Source organism: Panthera pardus, unplaced genomic scaffold (assembly GCF_024362965.1).
Source record: "Panthera pardus isolate Hobbes unplaced genomic scaffold, ASM2436296v1 HiC_scaffold_6, whole genome shotgun sequence".
In the NCBI taxonomy this organism is placed as follows: domain Eukaryota; kingdom Metazoa; phylum Chordata; class Mammalia; order Carnivora; family Felidae; genus Panthera; species Panthera pardus.
The window spans coordinates 130,300,604-130,312,987 of record NW_026526991.1 but is presented as its reverse complement, the minus strand read 5'-3'; the positions used below and the strand labels follow the sequence as shown (position 1 = coordinate 130,312,987).

At 48.0% G+C, this 12,384-nt stretch overlaps 1 protein-coding gene and 1 long non-coding RNA gene across 2 annotated transcripts in view; one reads left to right on the top strand and one right to left on the bottom strand.

Annotated features, from left to right (window-relative positions):
* Positions 1–3,619, top strand: part of ECHDC3 (enoyl-CoA hydratase domain containing 3) — a 31,895-nt gene extending 28,276 nt beyond the window's left edge. The window contains exon 6 of the mRNA XM_019460808.2: positions 3,116–3,619. Coding sequence (XP_019316353.1) covers positions 3,116–3,161 — 46 coding nt within the window. The 3' untranslated portion in view covers positions 3,162–3,619. The remainder of the gene's footprint in view (positions 1–3,115) is intronic.
* LOC128775063 (uncharacterized) overlaps positions 1–8,781 on the bottom strand; it is a 33,228-nt gene extending 24,447 nt beyond the window's left edge. The window contains exon 1 of the long non-coding RNA XR_008419677.1: positions 8,659–8,781. This is a non-coding gene — a long non-coding RNA (uncharacterized LOC128775063). The remainder of the gene's footprint in view (positions 1–8,658) is intronic.
* Between the last annotated feature and the right edge of the window lie 3,603 nt (positions 8,782–12,384).

The following is a 12,384-nucleotide window of genomic DNA, read 5'->3' as shown; positions in this document are numbered from 1 at the left end:
AGATATGGGTCTGTGTGTTCTCAAAAGGGCCCGGCAGGGCTGAACCCCATCATCCACAGCACCGACCCGTCGGTTCACGAAGACTTTACCAGCTCTCTCCTTCCCTGCCTTCCCTTGTCCCACACCCTCACTTGGGATCCTGCCATCACTTTCCAAATAAACAACCTTCACGTAAGTCCTTGACTCGGGGTCTGCCTTTGGGAGAATACTGAACTAAGTCAAGAGGCAGATTGACACTGGCCTCTCAGTGAGCGTCCCCTTCCCCTAACAAAAAAGTGAGACCAAGATTTAGCAACAGAACACATGTTACAATGAAGCAATGGGAGAGGCTGCTGAATGAGCCCCACTGGCAACGTCGATTATAGGAATCAAGAGGAGAATCCATTTTGATAGGATCATCTGCATAAAGCTTTGACTTTTCAAGCTGGAAGGGATCTCAGTTCTCAGTTACCTCACAAGTTGTGACATCACACACACGGTGTCTACATGACTGAAGAGGAACAGACCTACCCAGTACTGGTACCAAAAGCAGGATCCTCTGACCAAGAGTGGGATGGCCTCCCTATTGACGTCCCCTCGAAACGATGAGGGTAAGCCCCCATAAATGTTCCAAGTTCTCTGGAAGTTTCTTTAGCAATGTTCAGGAAAAAGGCAGAGCAGGTGTGTTGTCCCCAAAGTCCCCTCCAGAGGTCCCTCGAGAAAGAATTTATGAGCTGCTCCTCTCCAGTCCCTTCCTTGACATTTATTGGCTTTTTGATGAACATTAGAATAATTCTTTTGTCAACTGCTTCTCATTAAGGACCTGGTGATGTTCTTTCTGACCGTTATTTTACTCAATATCATGCCTGGTTACTGTAAGAAGAGGTTCCACTTAGAAACCATCCATCTTTGGGGGCGCCTGGGTGGCGCAGTCGGTTAAGCGTCCGACTTCAGCCAGGTCACGATCTCACGGTCCGTGAGTTCGAGCCCCGCATCAGGCTCTGGGCTGATGGCTCGGAGCCTGGAGCCTGTTTCCGATTCTGTGTCTCCCTCTCTCTCTGTCCCTCCCCCGTTCATGCTCTGTCTCTCTCTGTCCCAAAAATAAATAAACGTTGAAGAAAAAAAAAAAAAAAGAAACCATCCATCTTTGCAGCAGGAAAGAGCTCAGGTAGGCCCACCGAGATACCCCTCCTGCGTTAACAGCCACCCCGGGGCACGTGCAGAGAACTTAGACAAATGTCCAGGCTTTAATGAATGGCTCACCCTCCAGCATCATGCTCCTCCATTTCCTTAAAGACATATTTCAGGTTTGATTCTGTTTCTTTTTAAAATAAATCATGGAGACCTTCTGGGTGAAATAATCACCAGGACTTAGTCCTTAGGGGCGACACAGTCTCACCATGAATGACAGGTCTGCCTTAGAAAAGTCTAGAACTAGCAAGTGTTGAAAGCAGGCGTCCAGTTTCCTTGATGGACTGTTTATTTCTCCCCTCACATGCACCGTCTTAACATGATGATGGCATAGGGAAGCACTTGGAGACGTCTGAAGTTCCCACCACTCATGTCAACAATGTCAAGGTCCACATGCCCTCCTCCACCTTCCCTACCACCAGATATGTGAATCTAACCAGGAAGGGCACTTTTTAAAAAGGTTTTTAATTATGAACAATCTCAAACACATGGAAAAGTTGAGAGAAAAGTGTCACACACTACCACGTACTCAGCTTTAACAATTATTACCCAGATTTCTAACAATTACCGGGGCACCCAGGTGGCTCAGTCGGTTAAACGTCTGACTTTGGCTCAGATCATGATCTCACAGTTTGTGGGTTTGAGCCCTGCATGGGACTGTGTGCTGAGAACTCAGAGCCTGGAGCCTGCTTCAGATTCTGTGTCCCCCTCTCTCTCTCTCTCTCAAAAATAAACATTAAAAATATCTTTATAACAATTATCGATGGATAACATATCCATGGCCAATCTTGTATGCTCTGTCCCATACTCACTACCCCCATCCGCAGACTATTTTGAAGTGAACCCCAGAGTGGCCTCATTCAAACAAAATACACTGCTATCATCCAGGAAATTCCAGGGGATTTAGGAGCTCTGTGTCAGGAACCAGGCTCTAACACCAAATATTAGAACAAAAGACGCTCCTAGTGCTGTTTTCGGGAAATTACAAGGGTCTCGGGAGCTATGCGCCAGGAACAAGGGCTGAGACCAACATACGTGCTTTCTTTGATCTCACAACAACATACTTCATACCTTCCCTCCTCTGTTTCATGCCTCTACCCCTCCTCCCAGGATCACTTTCCAAAGTAAATCACCTGCTTGCCAAGCTGGGGCTTGGGCAGTGCTTTCTACAGGAAGCCCAGGCGAAGATACCAACCTAGGAGAGGGGCCAAGGGAGATCTAAGAATGACAGCAAAGGGGAGTCCCAATGTGACGGCCGGGCAGGAGGCCTGGAGAGGAACCAGCCCCAACCGAAGGAGAACAGAAGCCTCTGGAGGGATGTGTCCAAGAGATTCATTGAAACTCATATGTCTGACATCGGACATCACGGACACGTGGAAGGCTGTCCTGACAGGCCGGAGGGCATCGGAGCAGCGTGAATCTGTTTAGGTCATCACTGCTGACCAAAGGGCAGTGCAAAGGGTGCATTGATGTGCTCTTGGGGTAAGAGAAATTTAGTGCGACATGAAACTTTAGAAAATGGCCACCCCCCGTACCCTCAGGAAAGAACGAGAAATTCAGAAAAAGCTTTATGAACAACGGTGAGCCAGGGTGTTATTTATGCTGGAACAGAATCTAAGGAGCAGAACTGGCTGAAGTCCACAAGTGTGGTCATTCCAGGACCTCTGCTGGAAGGGAGAACGAAAGCTACAAAGTCTGGTGGGTGCAAAGTGGAACCCGCGTCGTCCAGGACAAGGACAGGAGTAGAAAACTGGCGTCATCGGGCTTTGATCTGTAGTTGGGCCGACAGTATACACCCCTGTTAATTTCCCAGCTGTGGTGGATGTGGTGGCGTAAGATGTGAACATGGGAGGAAGCTGCTGGAAGGAGCCCCGCGCTATCTTTGAAACTCTCAGGTAAATCTGGAATTATTTTCAAAATAAAAAGTTCTCTCTTTTTTTTACAGTGATAACGCAGCTGCATTAGGGTTCTCTGAGAACCAGAACGAGTAGGACAGTTGGACAGACAGAGATCTTTAGAAAGAGATGAATCATGAGGAACTGGCTCATGCCCTTGTGGCATCTGAGTGGGTCCCACCGTCTGCAGTGGGCAAACCGAAGAGCCGGCAGGCCTAGAGCTGGTGATGAAGTTCACGGGCGGAGAGCCACGTCCGAAGGCCTGAAGCAGGAGCTTCTCAGGGCAGGAGAAGACGGATTGTCCGGGTTCCTGCAGTCACGCAGGACGTGAGAGAACCTTCCCTGCCTCCTGCTTTTTGTTCCGCTCACGCCCTCAACTGATTGGATGAGTTCCGCCCATCTGGGGAGGGCAGTCCACTTTACTCAGTCTACCAATCCAAATGCTGAGGTCTTCCTGGAACCCTCACAGCCGCCCTCCAGAATTAATGTTTAACCAGCTACTTGGGCATCCTGTGGTCCAGCCGGGTGGACACATAAAATTAACCCTCACGGTATCTGTGTTTGTATATGTACAGCCCAGCCCTGGAAAGGTACACTCAAAACGGATAATGGTGTTTGCCTCTGGGGAGAACACCCGCGGGGAGGGGGACTGGGGTCAGGGTGAGAGAGATTCACTTTTGCACTGCATACCCTTTTGTACTGTTCACATGTGTTGCCGTTTTTAATTTTTTTTTTTTAACGTTTATTTATTTTTAAGACAGGGAGAGACAGAGCATGAACAGGGGAGGGTCAGAGAGAGGAAGACACAGAATATGAAGCAGGCTCCAGGCTCTGAGCTGTCAGCACAGAGCCCGACGCGGGGCTAGAACTCACAGACCGCGAGATCATGACCTGAGCCGAAGTCGGCCGCCTAACCGACTGAGCCACCCAGGCGCCCCGTGTTGCCGTTTTTAAACACGTGTACATAGTACCACACTCAAAAAATTACAATAGTCACAGGCGCCCAGGATATGCTCTGTGGGAGGCAGACTGTGAGGGCAATGTCGTGTGTACCAGGTATTCAGGAAGAGCCTTCAGATGAACAGCTGTGGGAGACAAGCAGGAACAGGCAGAGGCAGAAGTCCAGGGGCAGCCGACCTCCTGGTAAGCTCCACAGCCAACACAGCCACCAGCGTTCTTCCCCCTGGGCCAAAATGGCAGGAACCATCACACCTGTCTCTGCTGGTCCCTGGGTGCAGGCTGTGGTGGGAAGGGCATGAACCGGGTCTAGGTGACTACTCATAGCCAAGGTACCCTCTGCAGGGTGGCGGCCAAAGGCAGAAGTTGGGACAGCACATCCTTCCCCAGAAACGGAATCTAGGTGACATGTCTGCATGTCCCCCACAGGAATAATATATGCTCATTATAACATGGAAACAGTTATGATGTAGTCAGAGGGGGAAAAAGGACACACATTTGTATCTATAGCATGTAACAATTAGGCAAAGCAAACAATAAAAATAATTCTGGGGGCACCTGGGTGGCTCGGTCGGTTGAGCATCTGACTCTTCATCTTAGCTCAGGTCACAATCTCACAGTTCATGGGATCAAGTCCCGCATCAGGCTCTGTACTAACAGCGTGGAACCTGCTTGGGATTCTCGCTCTCTCCCTCTTTCTCTGTCTCTCTCAAAATAAATAAATGAACTTAAAAAAAATAACTTTTTAAAAGGTCATTATGGGGCACCTGGGTGGCTCAGTTGGTTGAACCTCCGACTTCGGCTGAGGTCATGATCTCACGGTTCATGGGTTCAAGCCCCATGTTGGGCTCTGTGCTGACAGCTCACAGCCTGGAGCCTGCTTCGGATTCTGTGTGTCCCTCTCTCACTGCCCCTCCCCCATTCACACTCTATCTCTTTCTCTCAAAAGTAAGTATTAAATTTTTTTCAAATAAATAAAATAAATAAAAGGTCATTATATTCCTAGAAACTGGAAGTGGAAGAAAATATTCCAAAATGTAAAAAATTTTTTTCTGGAAGTGGGACTGCCAAAATTTTTCCTCTTCTTCTTACTTTCCTCTATTTTATTTTTTTTTCCAAATTTTCTATAATATTTAAAAAATTTTAAGAAGCACCCTGGGATCTGCTTCTGTTATTTCTATCATTAAACTCTGACACTGTTTCATGAGTGAATTCTGTGCTTATACAGAAGGATGAGGAATATTTGATCATTATCAAATAATGTCTAAACTTTTGGGTATGATATAAGAAACGAATGGATCCTATAAACCAATGTAAACCCCACCCTTTTAGGCAATCACAAGTTCAAAACAAGGTCAGTGGCCCCGGACGCTTGCTCAGTTAGAATGAGGGGCATCAGGGGCGCCTGGGTGGCTCAGTCGGTTCAATGTCCGACTTCGGCTCAGGTCATGATGTCACAGCTTGTGAGCTCGAGCCCCACGTTGGGCTCTGTGCTGACAGCTCAGAGCCTGGAGCCTGCTTTGGATTCTCTGTCTCCCTCTCTCTCTGCCCCTCCCCCTCTCACACTCTGTCTCTCACTCTCAAAAATTTTTTAAATTTTTAAAAAAAAGAATAACAGGCGTCAACTCGTTCTTGTCCTGCGCACAAAGCAGCAGTTATAAACTTTTCCAGCAGAGGGCATTAGTGCTTTACCTCTGGACAGAAATCTCGGCTGCCTAACTTGCTTGGTTACTGTGAACGGAAAGTCACATTTGCTTCTTAGTCCTGAGAATAAATGGAACTTATTTAGCAGGTTATATGGTGAACTTAGTTAGATGTTAGTTCAGGCCAGGCAGTGGAGAGGAAGAAGTTCATAAATTATTTAAAAAATAATAATCCTGATACAATTGGCTGACCTCACAGTGTGCTATAAAGATTGCTTGGGAGCTTTTATTCCCGGGCACCCCTTAGCGGAAGGGCTGTATATCAGGGTTTTTCAAGCCAGGCACTATGGATGCCCTGAGCCAGGTGATCCCTGTTTCGGGGCCCTCCTGTGCACGGAAGGACGTCTGGCAGCAGTCCAGCCTCCACTCACTGGACACCAGTGGCACCCTTCCCTGCAGTTACAACAGCAAAAATTGTCTCCAGACATTGCCAAATGTGCGAAGGAGGAGGAGGAGGAGGAAGAGGAGGAGGAGGAGGAGGAGGAGGAGGAGGAGGAGGAGGAGGAGGAGGAGGAATAAAGCCACGCCCAGCTGAGAACCACTGTCCTAATAATCATCGGTCAGTGCATCAATCCTGGGATAGACGGATGCAAATGAGGCCCGCACGGCGCTTGGCGCCCTGCCCAGGGCTGCCCATGTGAAGAGGCAGCAGGGTGTCTGTGCGGAGTTTCAACTTAGGCAGGCACCTAAGTTGGGGCAGCTGCTTCTGCTCCAGACCCAACCCCACCTCCAAGCCGGACGCAGCACCTTCAGCTTTGCCCAAATAGATTGAACTCCCAGAAAACTTTACAGAAAAATGGAAAGATCACTGAAGACGTCCAAAGGAGAAGAGATGCCTCTTCACAGGATTCTCCCTTTGACATTTCTGCCCTTGACCTGGGGCCCCAAAATTTCTCGGTGGGGGGCACAGAGTCTGCCTTCAGCTTCCACTCACCCAGCACCCTTGCAAGACAAGGCAGTACCCTTCCAGCACATTCCATCCTAAGACACCTGAGTACCCCCAACCAAATCTGCTAACAAGGAAGACTTTCCCCTTCTTGTGAAACCTGCATCCATCTCAGTTTATAGATGATGATACCATGTGATTGTCCCCAAATCTCACAGCCAGGAAGTGATGGGAGCAGGGCTCAGACCCCCATCACATGGCCCAAGCCCATCAGGGCATAGAGGAGCAGTGCCGAGGACCCACGACACTCTCACAGCTCACAAAAATGTTTTCATGTTCATTTCCTTTAAAATCAGAAAAAAAACATGACGCTGTAAAATAGGATTTCTAATTTTTCTTTGGAGAAAGGGTCCCATAAAGACAAATGTGCCTTGAGTCCCCTAAAGTCACCCTACACCCTCGATGTTGTGCTGGCGTTTTTAGTGAGGGTGTCACTGGCACACACCCACTGGATCTAGGCCCAGTCTTGGTCAAACATAAAGCTAAATCTCAATGCTAGGGCAAAAATGTAGAAGTATAGGTCTTTTCTATAATGGGGTCAATGGTATCCTTCTCAAATGTTCATTTATTCACTCAGCAAACATTTCCAATGGCCTGCTATAAATGAAAAAATAATGCATTTAAAAATATGAATAAACTTGGGTTCTACTCCTGAACCCAAGACTACTCTGTATATTAATTCACTTGAATTTAAATGTAAAAAATATATATTAATAAACTTTTGGTTTAAAAAATACATGAATTCCAAGTTATAAAAAACAGAAAATTTTGGGGATGCCCGGGTGTCTCAGTGGGTTAAGCATCCAACTCTTGATTTCAACTCTAGTCATGATCTCACGGTTTGTGAGTGTGAGAAATAAGCCCACTGACCCAGTCAAAGGAGGGACACGGAGACTCAGAGCACAGGAAAGCGAGGTTTTAGTCAATGATCTTGCAAGAGCGGGTGTCTGACTCGGAGCAGTTACAGCAGACAATTTATCTCCCAGCATGCAAGTCCCTCCTCTGCTTCCTCATTGGCTCCTAACACGCAAACCCCTCCCCTGGTTCCTCATTGGCTCCTAGCACACAAGTTCCTCCCCTGGCTCATTGGCTGATACTACAGAGGTTACAGCCTTATCCGGAAGTTACCTATGCCCACATTAAGCCCAAATAGTAGTATGATTGGAACAAATGTACCTTCCCTGAGGTGACACAGAGACTTTCAGTTCTTTGGCCCATGCTCATTGCAAAGCCTGTGAAAAATAAACCCATAAAATGGAAAGGGGAGAAGAACCAGGAAGGAAAGTGTCTAAGGGTTTGGGACTCCATAGTGGGGATGGGGTGGGGGTGGTTCCATACATATTTCCAGTAGGTTACAAACCAATGTTAATTAGACAGCACAGCTTTTATTTGGTATTTCTGAAAACGAATCATCTCACTTACTTCTCACAGTGAGTTCGGTTCAAGCCCCATGTCTGGGTTCACATGGACAGTGCAGAACCTGATCGGGATTCTCTGTCTCTCTGCCCCTCCCCTGCTCTCTCTCTCTCAAAATAAGTAAACCTTAAAAAAAGAGAGAGAGAATTTAAGCTTATTTATTCTGAGACAAAGCTAGCAAGTGCAAGCAGGGAGGGGCAGAGAGAGAGGGAAAGAGAAAGAATCCCAAGCAGGCTCTGCACTGGCAGCACAGAGCCCAACGTGGGGCTCAAACTCACGAACCAAGAGATCATGACCTGAGCCGAAGCGGACGTTCAACCAACTAAGTCACCCAGGTGCCCCGAGAATTTTTGTTTTTATTCTACCCTAAATCCTTGAGTTACCACAATCTTATTAGCTACTTTTCCAACACTGGGTCCAGGGTGGGGAAGTGGGGGTGGTGAGGTCATGTTCCACTCATTTTACTGCACCCTCTCTGTGCCAACTAGAGGTAAGGTGATATCTTAGTCTGTTTGGGCTGCCAGAACACAGCATCACGGGTAGCTTAAACAACAGAAATTTAGTTTCTCACGGTTCTGGAGGCTGGAAGTCCAATTTCAAGGTGCCAGCATGATCGGATTCTAGTGACAGTGTTCTTCCTGACTTACAGGTAGGTGCCTTCTCAGGGTGTCCTCGGAGGACAGAGAGAGAGAGAGAGAGAGAGAGAGAGAGAGAGAGAGAGAGAGAGAGATCTCGGCCTCTTCCTCTTCCTGTAAGGAAACCAGTTGTAACAGATTAGGGTTTCACCCTTATGAATTCATTTACTCTCAATCACCTCCTACAAGTCCCTTAAACCTCCAATATAGTCACACGAGGGGGCTGAGGTTTCAACATTTACATTTGGGAGTGAGTTTAGTCCATAGCAGGTGGGTTGGTCAAACAATTTAAAGCTGGTGTATTTTTAGTATTTTAATTGCAAGGCTGTTCTCAACAATCAAGGAGGAAATGTGTCGTTCTTTGAGCCTACTTTTTATTAATTTTGGGGGTGGGGAAGAGAGTTTGAGCAGGGGAGGGGCAGAGAAAGAGGGAGAGAGAATCCTAAGCAGACTCCGCAGTCTCAGCACAGAGCCCAACTCAGGGCTCGATCCCATGAACCGTGAGATCATGGCCGGAATCAAAAATCAAGAGTCAGACACGAAACCAACTGAGCCACCCAGGTGCCCCATCTTTTTAAAACCTCTCCTCTGCCCCTTTTGCTCCAAATGGCGCAGAATATCAGGACAGCGTGTCTGATGGCCATCCCTTCTCTCATTGCTAGAGTTGTGAGAAACGGGAGTTATTTCTGTTTAGGGGAAGTGAGATGTTGGGCTTGGGTTTGGCTTCTCGGCTTGGGTCTGATTGGTTTGGTTTGCTTTCTTCTTCTCTCCTACTCGGAGAGCAAGAAGAGGGTGGTAGGATTCCCGCCCAGGAAAGGTGGCACATTTCTTGCCTCGGAAAGAAATTCTATCAGAACTGACTAGGCCACCTGGCAGTTAACATTTGTCAGTGTCTGGGTGTTTGCTGCAAAGCTGTTTTGCTCCACAGGTGACTAGAATTCTGAATAGTCCATTCCAGTGGAGCTAAGAATAAGGGAATTAAGGTGTTTCTTTTTTTAATAGTGGGGTGCATCCAACTGCACTGCTAATTAGGTTTTGTTTGGTCTGATCTTAAGTTTACAATCTCTGAGCACATAGCCCCTCCTGCCTATGTGCCCCTCCTACTACAATTAGCCTTTGTGGTTTCTCCACTGGCTCCATGTTTAACCTGAGACCCGTACCCCCCCCCCCCCCCCGTCCTCCAGCCACCAATCTAGAGCCATTGGGGCATGCCATCTACCATATTATTCTTAGCACCTACAACCCTGATTCTTTTTCTTCCCTTCCTCCTCCCTCTCTTTCTTGTCTATTTTCTCACACTACCACATAAGCTGCATGAGGGCAGGGACCTTGTCCGTCTTGTTCATCCCCGTATCCCTCATCACAAGGACACGCCTGGCACAAAGGAGGTGGCCAACAATTATTTGTGGAGCGAACAAATGAATGAGTGAAAGTGAATGAATGAATGAATGAGCTCTCTCTGAGGAGAAGGCTTTTTATCAGCGGCTTCTGTCTTTGCATGGAGAGCTCTTCAAGGTCAATAAGAGGACTGCAAAAGGAATCAAGTCCAATGAGAAAGAATTTTTTTTTAGTTTATTTGAGAGAGAGAATGCCCACCCACACGCAAGCGGGGAAGAGGCAGAGAGAGGTAGAGAGAAAGAGTTCCACGCTAATGGCTCAGAGGCTCGAACCCATGAACCCCCATTAACCATGAGATCATGACCTGAGCTGAACTCAAGAGTTGGACGCTTAACCGACTGAGCCACCCAGGTGCCCTAAGAATTCTTAACACAAGAAAGAGAATAAAGAAACAGAGAAACAAGGATTCCCTTTGACAAAAATCCAGAGATTTTCTCCAGTAATAGTTTCATCTGTTTGTGGCAAGGACTTTTATCATATTTGTACATTCACATACCTTGCACAACTGGGTGTGTAATTAAGTGTTGGAGCATACAGGCAGAATTTACAAATCCAGTAAGAGTGAAAGCAGGCTGCCGCTGAGTCCAGGGCTGGGGTTTGAATGGGCGGGGTCTCCCCAGGACAGGTGCAAGGCATGCGTCTGGTAAGAGTCATTGCAATGATCAATCAGGGGTTCGGGCTGAGCACGAAAGGCAGAAAGTCCAGACTGCAAACTAATGTGTCACAAGAAATTGGAACAACCTGGGCCCCGGCATTTTCTGTGAGGTCAAAGACCAAACGCATTAAGCCTGAGAGCCAGACTGATAAAACCGCAGGGTGTGGTTGAAGGTCTCAAAGGTGGAGAAGGGTAGGAGATCACAGGACCCCGCAGGTGGGGCAGATGTGAAGGAGGCAAGGAGGTCGGGATCATGGGGACAGTGTACTGCCAGGCTGTCTTTACAGACACTGCAGGACCTTGGGAGTAGATGTGGACCTGGACTGTAAAGCAGGTCCCAAGGGAGAGGACAGCTGGGCAGGAGGAGGAGGAGAGTGTGACAGGACCAGGAAGCAGCAGCCTCAGGGGAGCACGAGCACACACACGAGAGGAGAGTCAGTCTGGCAGGGCCACAAAGCGTATTTATTGAATTGAGGTCTTTGCAAAAGATAGCAATGAAGAGGAGAGTTCTAATTCTTGAATGAACCACTCCGTATCCCGAAACCTCCTTATCACATACCAAAACTAGATGTTACAGAGAAAAGGGTTTTGCTTTTTCTTTACAAATTTTTTTTTTAACGTTTATTTATTTTTGAGACAGAGAGAGACACAGAGCGTGAACAGGGGAGGGGCAGAGAGAGGGAGACACAGAATCTGAAACAGGCTCCAGGCTCCGAGCTGTCAGCACAGAGCCTGCGGGGCTCGAACTCAGACCGTGAGATCATGACCTGAGCCGAAGTTGGACGCTTAACCGACCGAGCCACCCAGGCGCCCCGCTTTTTCTTTAAAAAAGGACTAGGTAGGGGGCGCCTGGGTGCCTCAGTCGGTTAAGTGTCCGACTTGGACTCATGATCTCGCAGTTCAGGAGTTCAAGCCCCATATCGGGCTTTGTGCTGACAGCTCGGAGCCTGGAGCCTGCTTCAGATTCTGTGTCTCCCTCTCTCTCTTCCCCTCCCCCACTCACACTCTGTCTCTCTCAAAAATGAATAAACTTAAAAAAAAAAAAAAAAGGACTAGGTAATGCTCTAGAAGCAGCACTGAAGAAGATGGAGAAGCCCAGTTCCCATCCCCAGACCCAGGTGGGGAAGAGAAGGCACCCTCTTCTGAGAGGACTGCCCAGGAAGCACCATCCTTGGGAAAGAATGGAATTTCCTGCCCACCAGGAAGGTGCTGAGAGGCCAAAACCAGAGTGGACATGTAGGGAGGGCTGCAGAGGGAGGTACAGAGCAGGCCGGAGGGGCGCCCGGGGGCTCAGTTGGTCAGAGGCTTCTCTGACTCCTGATTTCGGCTCAGGTCGTGATCTCACGGTTTGTGAGATGGATCCCCACGTCAGGTTCTGTGCAGACAGCACGGAACCTGCTTGGGTCTTTCTCCCTCTCTCTCTCCACACCCCCCACCCCCAGCACTCTCTCTCTCAAAACAAATAAACATGAAAAATAAAAATAAAAACAGGCTGGAAAGTAGGGGCTGTGCAGTGTGTGTGTGTGTGTGTGTTAGAGAGAGAGAGAGAGAGAGAGAGAGAGAGAGACAGAGAGACAGAGAGATAGAGAGACAGAGAGACACAGACCCA